This window comes from Octodon degus, unplaced genomic scaffold (genome assembly GCF_000260255.1).
Source record: "Octodon degus isolate 3935 unplaced genomic scaffold, OctDeg1.0 scaffold00063, whole genome shotgun sequence".
Taxonomy (NCBI): Eukaryota; Metazoa; Chordata; class Mammalia; order Rodentia; family Octodontidae; genus Octodon; species Octodon degus.
This window is the reverse complement of record NW_004524639.1, coordinates 7,425,694-7,443,208: the sequence shown is the minus strand read 5'-3', so window position 1 is coordinate 7,443,208 and position 17,515 is coordinate 7,425,694. Positions and strand designations below refer to the sequence as shown.

The 17,515-nt window shown below is 40.9% G+C and overlaps 1 protein-coding gene across 1 annotated transcript in view; it reads right to left on the bottom strand.

Moving 5' to 3' along the window:
* Aifm1 (apoptosis inducing factor mitochondria associated 1) overlaps nt 1–17,515 on the bottom strand; it is a 44,330-nt gene that overhangs the window by 16,482 nt on the left and 10,333 nt on the right. The window contains exons 2-6 of the mRNA XM_004634505.2: nt 14,543–14,685; nt 7,585–7,684; nt 5,171–5,295; nt 4,904–5,034; nt 2,748–2,838 (exon numbers count right to left, since the gene is read on the bottom strand). Of these exons, the coding sequence (XP_004634562.1) occupies nt 2,748–2,838; nt 4,904–5,034; nt 5,171–5,295; nt 7,585–7,684; nt 14,543–14,685 (590 nt within the window). The remainder of the gene's footprint in view (nt 1–2,747; nt 2,839–4,903; nt 5,035–5,170; nt 5,296–7,584; nt 7,685–14,542; nt 14,686–17,515) is intronic.

The following is a 17,515-nucleotide window of genomic DNA, read 5'->3' as shown; positions in this document are numbered from 1 at the left end:
CTCCCTCTTCTTCCCCGCTTCCTATAAATTCTCTGAGACTTCCTTGAATACACGAGGCTTGATCAGAACCTTTGTCTTGCCTTCATTTCTCGTGTCTCCTGTCCCTATTTCATCCCCACTCCCCTTCCAGGGTCCTCGTTGACTAACCCATGGGTTGGGTCACCAGGCAAGTGTTTATTCTACTGAGCCATCTCCCTAGCCCAAAATAGCAATGTGTCCTTTTTTTTTTTTTAACCGTACCAGGGATTGAACTCAGGACCCTGTGCTTGCCAGATAGGCACTTATTCTATGGAGCTATCTCCCTGGCCCTGTACAATTTCTTTATTAAGAAAAACCACCTGATTAAAGTGCCTGCTGAGGCAGATGCAGGGGTCAGAGGTTCAGTCCCTTGCCTGCTATGCCGGCCCCACCCCTGGGTCACACTGAGAAGTTAATTGAGACTGGGCATGATGGCACGCACCTGTAATACCAGTGCTTAGGAGGCCGAAAAACAGGAAGGATCACTTCAAGTCCAATCCGTGTAGTGAGACCCTGTACATACTGTTTAAAAAACCCTCTCTTTCTCTATGAAACAGAAACAAACCTGCCTCGTAAGATTGTGAAGATAAAAGACAACATACATAAAACATTTAAAACTGTGCGAGACCAGAATAGATACTATATAACTTTAGCTTTTTCTGCTACTTTATCATCATCACTGATGCTATCTGAATTTGGGCTCTCATCTTCTCTCACCTGGATTATTGCAAAACTCTTTAAAATAGTCTCTCTGGTCTTATTCCCCTGCAATCCTTGTCACAGCCAACAGTAACTACTGAAAACTTATTCCAAGTGTCTTATTCTCATCTAAAATCCAACAGCTTGCTACTGCAGGTCAAGCTCCAGCTCTTGCACAAGGTAAGCTGTAATGACCATTGCTATGGTTTATCGATTGGTGTTCCCCCAAAGCTTCTGGAGTTTGTGATTTTTTTTTAAACTGGGAAAAAAGTATATATTTAGAATTAGCCAGCTGGACTCAGTTTAGATGATCCCAATTTTGTTGGCAACATCCAATGCATCATAATCAGGAGCCAGCTGAACATATGCCATCAGGCCTGATTAGGGTATTGACCTTGGCAACATTGATGTCATAGAGCTTCTTTACAGCTTGGTTGATTTGGTGCTTATTGGCTTTGGCATCCACAATGAACACGAGTGTGTTGTTGTCCTCTATCTTTTTCATGGCTGACACTGTGATCAGAGGGAACTTGATGGCATAGTGGTCAAGCTTGTTTCTCCTGGGGGCCCTCTTTGAGGGTATTTGGGCTGCCTCTGGAGTCGGAGTCGCAGTGTCTTGGAATGGCGGAAAGTGGGTAACAGTTTGTTATCTTCTTCTTTTTGTGGCTATGAATGCCTTTCAGCATGGCCTTCCTGGCCTTCAAAGCTTGGGCTTTGGCTACAGCTTTGGGAGGGGCAGGGACTTCCTTCTTCCCCTTTGGCACCATCTTGGTAAAAAAGCCTGTGATTGAGTATTGTAGGTGTGGATGCTGCACCTGCCCTGGGGCAGGTAATTTGCATTACAATGTGAGGAAGGGAGAGAGGCTAGCTACTTTTGCCCACTGCCTTGAAAGGCTGTTCTCTGCCATGTGCTGCTCTGCCTTGGAGCCAGCTGAGTATGGAATGAACCCTCCAGTAACTGTGAGCTAAATAAACCTTTCCTTCTTTCATTTTAGTTGTCGGGTATTTGTCCCAGCAACAAGAGCAGAGTAACTGAGACAACCATGTTTTTCTTGCACAACTTTGCATTTTGTTTCCTGTAGTTCCCTAACTCAAATTTTCTGGCTACCTGTTTTTATTTTTCCAAACCCTTGAGTCTATGCTTTTCATTTTTATTTGAGTGGTCTTTATTTGAATGCTCTTTTCTCTTCTAATTTATGCCTTCTTTACCTCCAGAGACTTCTCATTCTATGAGTTTTTTTTCTTCCATAAAGCTTTCCCTGATTCCATCACTTTACTGGGCACTCTTCCCAGTAATTCCCATGACACACCGCATCTCTATCTTCTATACATCTACGTGTTATAATCATCTGCCCATGTTCCTATGCAGCAGTGCAAACCACAAGAGGGCAGGGCCTACGTGCTATTTGCACATACAGGACCCTTTAATGCAGAATGTTTTGCTACTGACCTATATTTTTACATTCTCCATGTAATGTCCCCTTCTGGGAGGAATATGGCTATTCCTATCAAAGATGAGCCCTTCTACCTGTGCTTTGGATTCTAGTAACTGTGGACTTTGCTCCTGTAGCAATATACATTCGTTGATTTGATGTGATCAATAATCCCAGAGAAGCTGCCTCTGCTCCACCCAGCTTGGCCCTGCCCGCTGCCCACCTGGGAGCTGGCCCTGTACATATCACACAGATGTTTGTTTTCCATAAATGATGAAAATGCAAAGAAAAAAAAATTCCCAGGGAAAAGTTAATATGGAAAAAGAGAAAGAAGTAGGATGGGCAGGAGAGCAAAGAGAAAATGGTGACCACTTTTAGGTTATGACATCTGATATCCTTGAGAAAATTCTGTCAGCACAGTACCCGGAGGCTTTCATTCTAGTGCTTTCCCCAGCCAGACACCCTGAGCAGTATTAATCCTTGAAGAATCCTGGCCCTCTTTGATGAGCTACAATGGCAGGAAAGATGTAGTCATCACCATACATGCAGGCTGACATCTACGTAGGCCTTGATAAAAGCAGCAGCCTACTAGCTTACCTTCTTCCCAGTGAGAACAGCCACACCACCATTCTCAATGTGAGGCAGGTCCTGAGCAGAGATATAGAAAGAAGGTGGCTGGAAATATATACTGTACGGAAAAGAAGGGGAAAATGTTATGAGCACCTGAAACTACTACAGGTTTCCCCTATATCTTTAGTAAAATTACAAGTCCATCATGGAGAAAACGTAGGAACATTTTCCAGAGGAAGTTTCTGGGACTAACTCTTGGTTGTGACTTACTAAATGGAGGTATTCTGGATCAGTGGTTCTAAACTGGCCACCAACATACTCCCAGAGGACATATGACAATGTCTAGAGACATTTTTGGCTATAATTATGATATCTAGTGGGTAGAGGCCAGAGGTGCTGTTAAACAGCCTATGATAAAAAGCTGGGTGTGGAGGCTCATGCTACGATCCTAGCAACTGGAGGCAGAGGCAGGAGGACTGCAGTCAGTTTGCAGCCAGCCTAGACTACATAATGAGCTCAAGCATGCCTATAAATAGAACCTATCTCAAAACAAATGACCAAACAGCCTGTGATGCACAGGACAGTCCACCCCTGACAAAAAGTTCTGTTCCAAATGTCAGTTAGTGGTGCTGAGGTCAAGAAACTTGGCTCTAGATGCAGGATGATTTCAAAGAACAAGACAGATAGGGATACCCAAGGGCTGTCATTCACCTAGCCACTAAGATCAGTTTTTCACAATCCATGGAAAACAAAGTCTAGTTCCTAGATGATCTGTTTGAAACAAGCCAAGCACATTGGTGTGTGCCTGTAGTCCAGCTGCTCAGGAGGCTGAGTAGGTGGACTTCTTAGGCCTCAGTGTTTGAGATCAGCCTGGGAAACAGCAAGACCTCAACTCAAAAACATAAAACTACAGTTCATTATTATTTTTTTTAATCTGTATTTTAGGGAAGGGTCTACAGGGTGTTTAGGGTCTCACTACTAGTTCGGACTCATAGTGATTTTCCCGTTTACAGCCTCCCAAGTGCTGGGATTACAGGTGTGCGCCACCACGCCCAGAGTTCATTATGATATATTAGTTTAGGAGTGGCTAACTTAATTAGAAGCATGTATCCCACTAGCAAATGAACCAGGATAGCGAGGCAGATAAGTATGTAAAATTTAATTCCTTAAGGGATCACTAATGAGAAAAAATGTAAAACCAAAGAGCATGTTACTAGAATTGAGAAATCTTTTTTCTTCTTCCCATTTAAAAATTAGTACATGTTTGTGATGCACAATACATTCATCAAAGGGGATCAGTACATAAACATATTGTATTTGATCACTTTTACTCTCCCTTCTGTCTCCCTCAATTCTCTGATCCCTTTCTTATATTAATGAAGTCTACATCCTGTCAGAATTGAGAGATATAAGGAGTCTAAAGAAAAGGCTTCTAGACCTGTACCTCCAAGACTTTTGTGCAAATATTCTGGTAAAGAGGGTCTTCTTATAGTATTCGCACTTTACACTCACAACTCAGAATGCCTTCTAGGGTGTCAAAGAAAGTGCCATTGAATTGTTTTTTTGTTTTTTAAAAAAATTATGTATTTGGTACAGGGTCTCCCTACACAATTCGGACTCATAGTGATCCTCCTGTCTCAGCCTCCCCAGCACTGGGATTATAGGTGTGTGACACCAGGCCCAGTTAGTTGCAGTGGCTAGCTCAGCTGTCTGGGGCAGAAGCCTGCACAGCACAAGGTACCTGGGAGGGATGCGGTACCTGGGATTGAACCTGGGTCCTTCTGCTTGCCAGGCAGGTGCTTAGACCACTAAGTTATCTCCCTGGCCCTTTTTTAGCTTTTATAAGTCATGTCCAGCCAAGTAATAAAGAAGCAATGACACAGGCCAAGCTGAACTTCACCAGTGAAGTCTAATCTAAAGTTCTCAGAAAAAGAAGCATTAGTATTTCAGAGGCCAACATTAAATTACCATCCTTTGTAGATCTAGTAACAGAATCCAGAATGTTCTTTCTAGCTTGCTGCCACTAAGCTGGACCAAATGGATACCATAGTGGACTCAAGTATACAGCCAAGTTATCCTTGCTACTAGTTGCACATACTCTAGGGCAAAATCCAAAATCCTAATCTATTCTTTGTGTTCAGGTGCAAGTGCTAGGCAGGGCCATTTTACACAAACAAATATACCTTCTCTCTTTACCATTCCACTGTCTGAATCGCAGTGTCTTTGTGACATTTGGATCATCTGAAAACCACAGTTCTTTTGAAAGAGGGGGTCGCATATATGGCAGTTCAGGATCTTCAGATACAATCAGTACCTTTAGACAGAAAAATAACAATGCTTATGAAAGCCAAGTCATTTACAACGAGGCAAATGTCAATGTATTTACATTAGCTAAGTGCTTATAGACTATGTATCTTGGTGCCAAGCTAAATACCGTGCACCTTACTTACCCTGGCCCCAGGATCCCTAGCCCGGATGGATCTGGCTGCAGCAAAAGCAGCAGTGCCACCACCAATGAGCAGGAAAGGAACATGACTTGGGACACTGACTTGAGGAACTGGTTGTTCTCCTGGAGCTGTAAGCAATAGCCAGAGATGGTAAATCTTCTTCAAGGCATAGATGACTGTTTGCCACTATTTAAAGAAAAACTGACTAGAGCTAAGTATGGTAAGGCATGCCTGTATTCCCAATACACGGGAGGCTGAAGCAGGAAGATTGCCATTAGTTCAAAGCCAGCCTGGGCGACATCATGAGTTCAGGGCCTATCTGAACTGTATTACCAGATCTTATCTCAAAACAAAGAAACAAACAAACACTACCTTGTACTTGTCTCAATGCTTTATATAAAGCTAGGAAAACACAGTATTTACACTAAGCTTAACACCCTTGCTGAGCTGGGAGCACAGCTCAGTGGAAGCATGTGCCAGCACTGCAAAACAACACCACTGATACTATCCTGATGGAAGAAGAAAGTATTCCTCTCTTTTCATTTTATAAAAGAAACTATCAAAAAGGGGGTGGGTGAATGAGCTGCTAGTATCATTTATGAGGTCTGTATAGAACTACAACTTTACTTAGACATTTAGTTGTTTGTAAAATATACTAGCTGGGAATGGCAGTGTAGACCTGTAATTGCAGTACTCTGGGAGACTGAGGCAAAAGGATCACAAGTTTGAGCCTAGGCTTGGGAATTTATTAAGACTGTGTCTCAAGAGAAAAAAAAGGGGGCAGGAAATGCAGCTCAGTGTGAAGAGCCTGAAATACCCACCAGTATTTCAATTTTAATAAAAGGAAACCAAGTATCTATATATATGAGAAGCTACATATTAGAAGTTTCTGCCATGCCCATCAACGTTCTGCTGACCTCCCTAAAAATAGCAGGTTCACTTTCACCTTTTGTCAGCCATAAAGGGGGAACAAGCAGGAGGTCAATCAGGGATTATTATACAGTGCTTGAGAATAAGAAGTGCTACTCTGGAAGAAAGTAATGCAAACTGCACACTTAGACTGTGGGGCTTATTAAAGGATTACAAATTCCTCTCGGAAAAACGAAGTGAATCATGTGGAGTGAAAGGGATGGCTAGGACTATGTGCTTCAGGCAAACAAACAGAACTTCAACAAACTCAGATCTCTGAAGACTCGAATGGACCAAAACAATCCAAAAAACAGACTCAAACATTTTCCTCACTTCAAAAAAAAAAAAATGGCTTTTTTCCAGTAGTTTCCCTTACCAAGCTTGGCACTTAAGAATCTAATATAAACAAAAACAGACAAAAACAAGTCTACTATAAAGAAAAGCAATCATAATCATCACTAATTTTATTTTATTTATTTTTAAAATTTTAGTATAGTGTCTACAGGGTCTCACTATGTAGACTGGACCCACAATGCTCCTCCTGTTTTCAGTCTCCCAAGTGCTGGGATTACAGGTGCACACCACCACACTCAGTCTCAATCACTGTCTCAGTGAGTCCTGGAGGCGGGGCTGGCAGGCACAGTGGGGATCGAACCCTCAACCCCTGCATCTGCCTAAGCAGACACTTAACCACTGAGCTATTTGGCCGGCCCAATCATCACTCATTTTTAATCTCAAGTCCAAATTCTAGCCAAATATTTTTTTGAGAAAAGCCAGCATAAAGCACTTTTATTGCAATAATAATACTTGAAACTCATTTGTGGTATGGGGGAGGGGTGGTGCTGAGGGTGTGTGGAATGGGCAACAAAGCAACAATGTCTCTCACCAAATCACTACACAGGACAGCAAAGGGTGAGAAGGGACTGAGGGAAGAAAAGCCAGGGAACTCTGAGATCAGCAGAGTAAAGTCAAGCATTAAAAAACAAAACAAAACAAAAACTCACAAAAACAAAACAAAAAACAAGGGATGCTGAAGCTGCGATGACCAGCATCATTATCTTAAGAGAACACTCAAGGATTTGTCATGACGACAGGGCTTTCATTGGGTGATTAAGTCTACAAACAGCACCTTCAATTTAAACTTTCAATTAAAGTTCTTAAAATTTAGGAAGTGAAACTTGGATAGTTATGAGATTAGAGAAGTCCTGAAAATCCTTTAGAAAAAGCACAGAATGGGGAGGGAGACAGGTCATAATGAAGGCATCAGAGGTCCCTGTTGGCCCAGGGACAGATACCAGTAGTGTTCAACATAGCAGTGAAAGAGACCTGCTTTCAAAACTAGCCAAATATTTTAACAAATTCCTCTGGGTTCTGGGGTAATACCTCAATTGCTAGGAGCTTACAATCTCTGACATCATCATTTCTATAAGATACCTAGAAATCATAGTATTCAAGCTGTTTACAACTTCCTCTGTATTGCAGATAGCCAGAGCTAACGGGATGCTCACCAGATAATGCAGCTCTTCTCTGTTTCTCTTCGGGTGTCAGCCCTAACCCTGAGACTCTTTCATTATATCGCTTCTGATCGTTTTTTATAGTCTTGTAGGCCTGTAGATGCAAACACAGAGAAAGTTTACTTCATCATGCAGCCACATTATACCATAAAGTAGTAGCATCTTTTCATGAAATGAGAAGCTTTTGTCTACACAAGGTTAGTTCCTCTATGTTAAAATCACTAAAGGCAAAGATCTTAAGAAAAAAAAAATCAAGCATACACACAATTGGTGTGAAAGATTATGCAAAAGCAGATGAAAAACTGTGCCAGTGCCAGATAATCTGAAGCTATCTATAAAGACCTCTCCTATTTAATTTTTTTTTGTTGTTGTTGTTGGAACCAGTGATAAGACTCAGGCCCTTGGGCTGGCCAGGGAAGCGCTTATTTCACTGAACCATCTCCCTGGCCCTCCTATTTAATTTTCAAAGTATAGACAAAGCAATAATTTCTTCTACTACTAAGTATTACACAGGGCTAAACTTTAAATCATGTTTAAATGGGCTTACAGAAATGGGTTCCAGACTATGCTGGACACTAGATATGAAAATACTCTTGGGGGCCCTTAGTAGAAGGTAGGAAATCGGTTTTCTTCCCTTGACATTCCAGGCATTGCCAGATACTTAGGTGCTTGGGAAAGGGGCCACCTGTATGCTATATTTTAAAATTTCTTTGGCTGTTTTTGAGATGAGATCTTGTGTAGCTGAAGCTGGCCTTGAACTCTTTAAGTAGCCCAGGCTGATCATGAACTCATGGTGATCCTCTTGCATTAGCCACCTACGCTGGGATTATAGGCACACCTGCCCTGTATCCCATTCTTAAAAAGTAACTTTTCTTTCCTGTTTCTAAACTGAGGCAGAGTCTCTGCCATACTCCACAAAGATATTTACTAAGGGTCAAACACCTTGCTTAAACACCTATTATAAATATAGTAGTGTCTTCTCTACTCTTTCCAATTGAATATTTTACCATTAATACTAATTTGTTGTTGTTTTATAACATATAGTACCAGAATTTAAGTGATCTTTTTATTATAATTTTTATATCATGTATTTTTCTCCAATACTGGGGTTTGAATCTAGGGTGACCTACCACTGAGAGTAATTGCCAGTTTTACATTTTTTATTATGAGACAAGGTCTTGCTAAAGTTGTCCACATAGGATTTGAAATTATGATCCTCCTACCTAAGCCAGGATTGTAGGTATGCATCATGGAACTGGGCTATTTTTATTTTTTAAATTATACTTATTTGGTGCTGGGAATCAAACCCAGGACCATATATATGTAAGATGAATGCTCTACCACTGAACCATATTCCCCAGCTTTATGAGCTGCTTTTTGAAAAGTGGTAAACAAAGTAACTTTTTAAGTTACAACATTGTTGTGTTTTTGTACTTCACAGAGCCCATAAACAGGTATTTAAGTGAGTGTATGGCAAATAAAATCCCAGATAAATGAATTGAAGAAAAGACAGAGAAGTATCAAAGACATATTGTAAGACTATTCCTATGATACCCCATTTGAGAGCAGTTCATTGAGTGCCATGCTACAATCCAGGGAACCTGGACTCTCAGGGCTGAGACTGACATTTGTCAGCTGGCAAACATTTAACACAGGAGACAAATGGAGTAGCAAGTACTATATGTTAAAAGGAAATAGTTGCTCTTTGAATTTACCACTAAATAATACATGAACAATTCACTGAACACTCATTTCAGGAAGATGTTTCAAAATCTTGGCATCAGATTACACATACAACAGTCCAGTATTTATTTATTTTTCCAGTGTTTAATCATACTTAAGTTTTTGTTTTAATAATAAAGTTTTTGGCCTGAGGGTGGAGCAGCCCAGTGGTAGACTATATATAGGAGGCCAGGGGTTCAATCCCTGGCACAAACACAAGAAAGGACTTTTATCTACAAGGACTTCATTGAGTGAACAGAAAGGATAGTGGGCCGAGGCTCACTGAGAGCACATCCCAAAGTGCCTGAAGCCCAGCTAACACCCACTTCTCCATCACTTCACACAGGAACAGAAGAGCAGAGGAAGAAACAGCCTGAGGTTTAGTGAGGAATGGACAGAATGAGGCTCTGTGTGTATCAGCTCTTAAGCTAAATGTTCTGACGGAGACATTAAAAGTCACATTTCCTCAGGGGGTTCCTATTCCCAGTTTGCAGATTTCCAATTAATGACATAAATATGTTACATTAAGAAATTTATGGAATATATTATTGCTTACAATTTTTCTAAACAGATAGATATGACGGTGTTTATCCAACCTAACAGGTCGTTTCCTGATTGAGGCAATGTGATTCTATCAGTAGAAAAACAGCAAGTGGCCTGAATAATCTTGTCAAATATAGTTTGTTTGAGGCATCAGGCTGGCCTTGAACTCATGGCGATTGTTCTGCCGCAGCCATCTAAGCGCTGGGATGATAGATGCGCACCACTATGCCGGGCTCTCACTAAACATTCTAAAGGCCACTTTGGCCCTGTTCATCAAAAAAAGAATAGAGAGTTGAGATTAGGGAATCTGCCTGAGTTCCTAGAGGGAAACATTCATAACAAGAAAAACGCAAATGGATGCCAATCAAGTACTTATATTTACTTTTAAGCAGCAAAACCATTGTTCAAATCAATCTTTCTCACACTGTGGTTGCAACCCATTAGTCTGCCGTTACATCAATTTGTCGGTTAAGACCAACATTAAGAAAAACATAGAAAATACTGGAGTATATAACAAAAGGATCATTGCTTGAAACGTTTCAAATTTTATGTCTTTATAGCTATATAATGGATTGCAAGATAAAATGTATTTCTTTCTGTTGGTCATAGTAATATTTTTTAAAGCCACAAATCTTTTTGTATGGGTTGATATGGACAGACCACAAAGCTCCCAGTCCAGGAAGTGTTAAAGTAGTCGGGTGAAATTGGGACTATTACCTCAAATGGGAAAAGTTATGCCAGGACACTGTTAAGAACTAAACATTCATGTCCTCTCCTAATTCATGTTGAATCCTTATCCCCTAACACGAGAGTACAGAGAGATGGGGATTTCATTTATTTTTAATTTTTTTTGTTTGTTTTGGTGCCACAGACTGAACTCAGGACCTTATGCTTGCCAGGCAGGTGCTTATGCCTCTGAGCTATCTCCCTGGTTCAAGATGGGGCCTTCAGAAGGTGCTTATGGTTAAATGAAATTCTAATAGCAGTGCCCTGACCTATTAAGACTGGTGCCTTTTAAAGAGGAAGAGGCACCAGAGTGACCTAGCAAGCTTTCCGCCTCCAACCATGGGAAGACACAGCATGTAGGTGGCTGGCTGCATGCCACCAAGAGAACCCTCACCAGAAACCGAACCCTATCTAAGCTAGATCTTGTACTTGAGCCTTTAGAACTATGAGAAAATAAACTTTCGGTGTTTAAGCCAGGAAGTCTCTGCTACTGTTATGGCAGTCCAAGGAACTACCACACATACTAAACAATTTTTAGGTGTATCTCACCAAATCTGGATGCTGATTTTAAGTTAACATTTCTCTTGATTCTAATGCTAATTTCAGAGGGAAAATGAGCATCAAGCTACCTCATATCAAATTCTCAAAAACTTAAAACCTAAAATAAAAGTGTAAAGTTGAGTATGGTAGCATATTCCTATAATCCCAGCACTGTGGGAAGCTGAGGCAGGAGGATGATAAGTTTGAGCCCCACTGGGATAAGTTAGCAAGACCCTATCTCAAAACAAACAAACAAAAAAGGTCTGGGGACATAGCTCACTGTGAAAGCCCTGGGTTTAATCTCCAGTATTGTTGGGGGGCAGGGAGTTTTGAAAAGCATATAAAACAGCTTCATAACAGTTGTAGGTAGACAAAAGCTTTTTTTTTTTAAACATAATTTTTATTTATTTGTGTGTGTGTGTGTGTGTGTGTGGCCAGCTCAGCCCACCAGGGGGCGGGGCTGGCTGGCATGTGGTGCTGGGGGATCGAACCGTGGTCCCTGGGCTTTGCTTAGTTTAGCTTGTTCTAAGTAGGTGCTTTAGACCACTGAGCCATCTCACCAGCCCCTAGACAAAAGCTTATCATTCAATGTGGAGCCACTATAATATAAAAGCTTTATTACCACCAGTGTTGGGCAAATAGAGGGCAATGAGGCATTTAACTGAATGGCTTGAGAGGAACTTGTGCTTCTTAGATATTTCTAAGACAGGAGAAAGCAACCAGCGATTGGCCCTGGCTGGTGGCTTTGCATCAAGAGAATTTGCATGGCCAACTGTATGGAGGTCATGCAACTCTGGTATGGCAACACAAACCAGAGGTTTAACAGGTTTACACTGTTGCAAACATATCTAACACAAACACTTTACATCTATTTTTGAATGAATAGGGTAGAACTGATGGGAAAAGCTGAGAGAGACATGAAATGGAAAAGTTAGGGTTCACAGGGTAATATCTGACTCACAAATGAGAGGCACTTAAGAAAGCAATCTACATGACTGTGTTAGCTCGCGCCACTTCAGCCAATAGTTTGACCAAATAAAAGATTACAAAAGGGACACTGCCAAGTGAGTTCACTTTGAAGTAGAGGCTGTGGCTAGGGGATTGGGAGAACGCTGCAACTTCTATAGCTTTTGAACTTCCTCAGAAGCATTCAATAAAATGCCTTTTCACAGTGAAAGTAGAGTGTTGGCCACAAAACACAAAAACCTAAAGTGATTCAAAATGAATGGTGCTATAAGTCACCTTTATTGGCTTATTCAGCATTTACTCTTTGAGACTGTCTTGTTAGATATGCAGCACTAAAGCACAATATAACTTAGCATGATTAGAAAGCATGAAATTGGCAAACATTTCAAAGAAAGGGTTGATGATGAGAATTTGGCTTTAAATTTATGATGGGGGATGTTACCGGGAATCAAGCTCAGGACCTTGCGCTTGCCAGGCAGACGCTGTGCCACTGAACTATATCCCGGTCCTACATTTATGATATTAGATCTATCTGAAAGGATTTCAATAGTTTGAAGAGTGAGCTCTGAGGACTCTAAGGGATGACAATGTCCCTTCAATAAATGCCTAGAAGAAGCACATGCTGTGAATGTTTACTATATTTTAATGGATCAAGTTTTCATTAGTGCCATGGTCTCACCCACCCTATCCCAAAACATATTTTAGTGTAAGTATCTTACATAACAAACTCCTGCCCCCGTGACTGTTGCTCCTATAATTAAGAAGTATACTAGTCTGCTGCCTTCTTTCCCAGAAGCACCTGTAGACGCTAGTGATCTAGAAGGGAATCCTAGGTGATGGCACTGCACAACTGTAGGTGAAGATAAGACCAGGAAAGAAACAAAAGGAAATAGAAAAAGCACTAAGCATTAATGAAGAAACATTCAGTAGAAAGGCAAGGAAGCATTTCTGGTTACTCTGTGTGATAAAGGAAAAAATGCTGCTCCAGGATTGGAGGAAAATGTATCTTCCAGAAAAGTATTAGTTATCAGACAGATCTCATCTATTTTCTACTCTGATTTGATTAACAGCTGGCAAGAGCTACTTACTCTTCTTGTGCATTTGGGAGTCAGGTTAGGTATGAGGATACAGATAGCCAGATATATGCACATCTCCTATCTTAAGCTAGTGACCAAGGAATAAAGACAAGTTCACTGTCTTAGCAATGGATCAAGACTTAACACTGAAATGGCCTTTAATCATTTGTTGTTGGTAAGTAAAATGCAGCATTCTTTTTTTTGATCTTTGAGACAGGGTATTGTTATGCAGTTCAGACTAGCCTTGAGCTCACTTTGTAGCCCAGGCTGTTCTCAAACTTGCAGCAATCCTCCTGCCTCAGCCTCCTGAGTGCTGGGATTATAGGCCTGCACCACCATGCCCAGAAAATGCAGCATTCTTCAACTAAGGGTATTAGTAGGAGTGACCAGAGTTGGACCATTCAAACTTACATGATCTGGGCTACGAGATAGCTCGGCAGACTAAGCGTCTGCTTAGGCAAGTGCAGGGGCCAGGGTTCGATCCCTGATATTGCATGCTGCGCTGGCACCAGCCCCTTTGAGCCTGAGACCAAGTCCAGGTGGGGTGGTGCAGGCCTGTAATCCCAGTGCTGGGAAGGCTGAAAACAGGAGAATCACTACGAGTCTGAGTTGCATAGTGAGACCCTGTAACAAATAATTTAAAAAAAAAAAACTTTCATGATCCAACTCCAGACTTTGCTGCTTACTCACAGTAAGCCCTGCTGAATTAAAGCAAAAACACCCACAGAATAATTCCTCTGTGACCTGCTAAGCTGATCTAAGTTCACTTATGGAGGTATTGTGCTAATGCTATACAACAATTAAACAGCATATTTCTCACCTCGCACAAATTCCATTCTAAAATTGGAGATACTAGGCCTGCTTCTATAACTTAGTCTTTGGGTGATAACCGGGGATAGTTTTCCTTTTAGGAATACTTAATATTTTTCATTGATGGCTGTTGCTGTTGGTTTTATTTTAAATATAAATCTCAAGCTGAGGAAAAAAATAAAATATTTGACAGATGGATCAAAATCAAATATTGTGCTAAGGAGCTGCAATGAATTTTTACTTTATTCATAGGTTAGTGTTACATTCAAGAAAACAGGTACAATTTTGTGGGTTAGTCAATTCTAAGAAAACATAGTGGCTTTCAAGAATAAAAAGAGAAGTTAAAAGAGTAGGGATCCACAAGATCAATCCACATGAGATTAAACTGTCATTCTCAAATTGGCTCCCACAGGATATTAAGACAGTAGGCACTTTAAAGAAAGCTTTTTGGAATTTTTTTCAAAAGGGGAAAGGGGAATTAGTTGCGAAAGTTTGAAGGCAGAGTGATGCTGAGTCTACCAGCGGGAGCTGTTTAGCGGCTTCTCTGCACAAGCTGCTTTTCTACTTACATATGCACCAGCTCCTATTGTTGATAAGCCCACAATAAGGACTAACACAGTATTATCCATTTTGCCCCCTGAGGCACCAGAGCTAGCCATTTGTCGTGTCATCTGGAGTTCTAGTGGAACATGCCATCGCTGGAACAAGTTGCCTAAAGGAACACAATTTATTAAAAGACACACATACACACACACATAAAAATACAGCAGTTAATACACATTTATGATTAAATATCAATGCATTGTAGAAGGAGACTTACTGCACAGTGGGCTACATGACATTTATTGGTCAGTGACCAAAACCAAAGTAGTAAAGGTTTTGCTACCTTTACTACTCTTTGCTGCCTTCTGCCTGCCCTGCCATGCCACCCTGCCTTGGACCCAGCCAACTACAGACCGAAATCTCTACAACCTGTAATCCGAAATAAACCTTTCCCCAGAAAATTTGCTGGTTTTAAAAAATCATTTATTTATTTGGTACAGGGTCTCACTACACAGCTAGGAATCACAGCAATCCTAATGTCTCAGCCTGCTCCATGCCAGGATTGTAGGTGTGCACCACCACGCCCGATTTCAGTGGCTACTATGGCATGCCCAGGGTTGTGGGGCCTGCACGGCATGTGGTAATGTCCAAAACCCTGGTCCTTGCGTTGACCGCTGAGCCATCTCCCCAGATCCTTCTGGGTTTTTAAAAGTATAATTTAGGGCTAGGGAGATGGCTCAGTAGAATAAGCACTTCCCTGGCAAGCACAAGGGTCTGAGTTCATTCTCTGGTTCCACCAATAAATAAATAAATAAACAAACAAATTAATTAATTAATTAAATTAAAGTACAATTTAATGCTGTCTTGTGAGGAAATCTGTAGCTTTCAGAAAAATTCATGTGCAGTATTTGTATATAACCTATACATATCCCATTATATACTTTAAACCATCTCTAGATTACTCATCATGTGCAATAATTATTTGGGGAATAACTCCAAGAAAAAAGGCTGCACACACTCAGTACTGATACAATTTTTTTGAAAAGTATTTTCAATTAATGTTTGGTTGAATCCATAGGTACAGGGGGACAAAAAAGAAACACAGGATATCGGGGACTTTATGACCATTTCAGGAGTAACAAACTGGCTCAAACTGTGCAAGACAATCTAACTTCACACAGTCTTGTGTAGAAAGAAAGAAATGTTGAAGCTCAGAACAAAATCAGAAAAAAAATTCATAAATGAATTTATCTTCTCCCCCAAAACTGAAGAATCTCAGATGAAATAGTTTCTAGAAAAACAAAATTTAAAGTGCCCACCAAAGACTTGGTACCCTTCCAGAATAATACAAGGCTATTTTCAAGTAAAACTGTGACAAGCTGTGTAATGATGCGAAGGTCCTAACACTTGCATGTAGAAACTAAGACTTACACAGATTTCTTTTTTTTTCTTTTCTTTCTTTCTTTTTTTTTTTTTGCGGAACCGGGGATTGAACTCAGGCCCTTGTGCTTGCCAGGGAAGCACTTATTCCACTGAGCCATCTCCCCAGCCCTTACACAGATTTCTTTCAGGAGGACATTGACGTGTTCAGATGAAAGTGGGTCTCAGTACCTTCCCTGTCATTAGTCCTCATGAATGTCCACTACTGAACTGGAGCAGCAATTTTGTTTTTGTAAGGATCAAATAGTAAATATTTTCAGCATTGTAGGCCAGTCGGTCTCCGCTGAAACTATTCAGTTCTGCCAATGTTGCATGAAAGCACCCAGACAATATGCACACAGCTATGTCCCAATAAAATTTTATTTATGGACACTAAAATTTGAATTGCGTATACTTTTTATGTATCATTGAATACTAGTCTGTTGCTTCCCTACCCCCTGCACTGGGCACTGAACCCAGGGATTTCACAATGAGCTACATCCCCAATAATCTTTCAGGTTTTGTTTTCAGACAGTCTTGCTTTATTATTAAGTTAGTTTTCTAGGTAGGGGTCCAACTGGACATTTTCCTGCCTTAACCTCTAGAGCACTAGGACCACAGGCATGTACCACTATGCCCAGAAAATGCTGTTCTTGTTTTTCAGTGATTTAAAAAAATGGAGCAAGTGCCTAGCATGATAGCACAGGCCTCTATTACTAGTACTCTGGGAAGATGAGGCAAGAGGATGACAACTTTGAGGGGGTTTTTGTACCAGGAACTGAACTCAGAAACTTGCGCTTGCCAGGCAGGCATTGTGCCACTGAACTATATATATATCCTTGGCAAGGACGACAACTTTGAGCCCAGCCTGGACAACTTAATGACACTATACCTCAAAATGAATGTCAAAGCAAAACCAAAAAACTGGGGACATCACTCCATGTGAAAGCCCTGGGTTCAATTCTCCATATCACCCCCCCCCCAAAAAAATAAAGTAAAACATAGTTTTGCATCAGAGATACAAAAAAGTAGGAGGCAACTGACCAGGTTTAACCTGCAGAATAGTAGTTCTCAAACAGAAAAGTGGATCAGCATCCCCTGCAGCATTTGTGAAAATGTAGCAACCAGGGGAGATAGCTCAATAGAAAAAGTGCTTCCCTGGCAAGTGCAAGGGTCTGAGTTCAATCCTGGTTCCGCAAAAAAAAAAAAAAAAAAAAAAAAAAAGTAGTAACCAAGTCCCGCCTCCAGACTTTCTGAATCAGCAGGTCATGGAAGGGTCTCAGCAATTTTAATTTCTTTTTATTTTGAAGAATGTGATTAGTACATGTTTGTAGTACACAACAATTACACTCCTTGTGAGGAGTTGCTATAGGTGCATAACAAATCATCCTTTTAACTTCTCCCTCCTTTCTTCCCTCCCTCAACAATTTGTCTGTCTTTTCTTTCTTTCTCTTTTTTTCTTTCATTCTTTTTTTTTTGCAAAACCGGGGATTGAACTCAGGCCCTTGCGCTACTGAAGTATCTCACCAGCCCCCTTTCTCTCTCTCTCTCTCTCTCTCTCTCTCTCTCTCTCTCTCTCT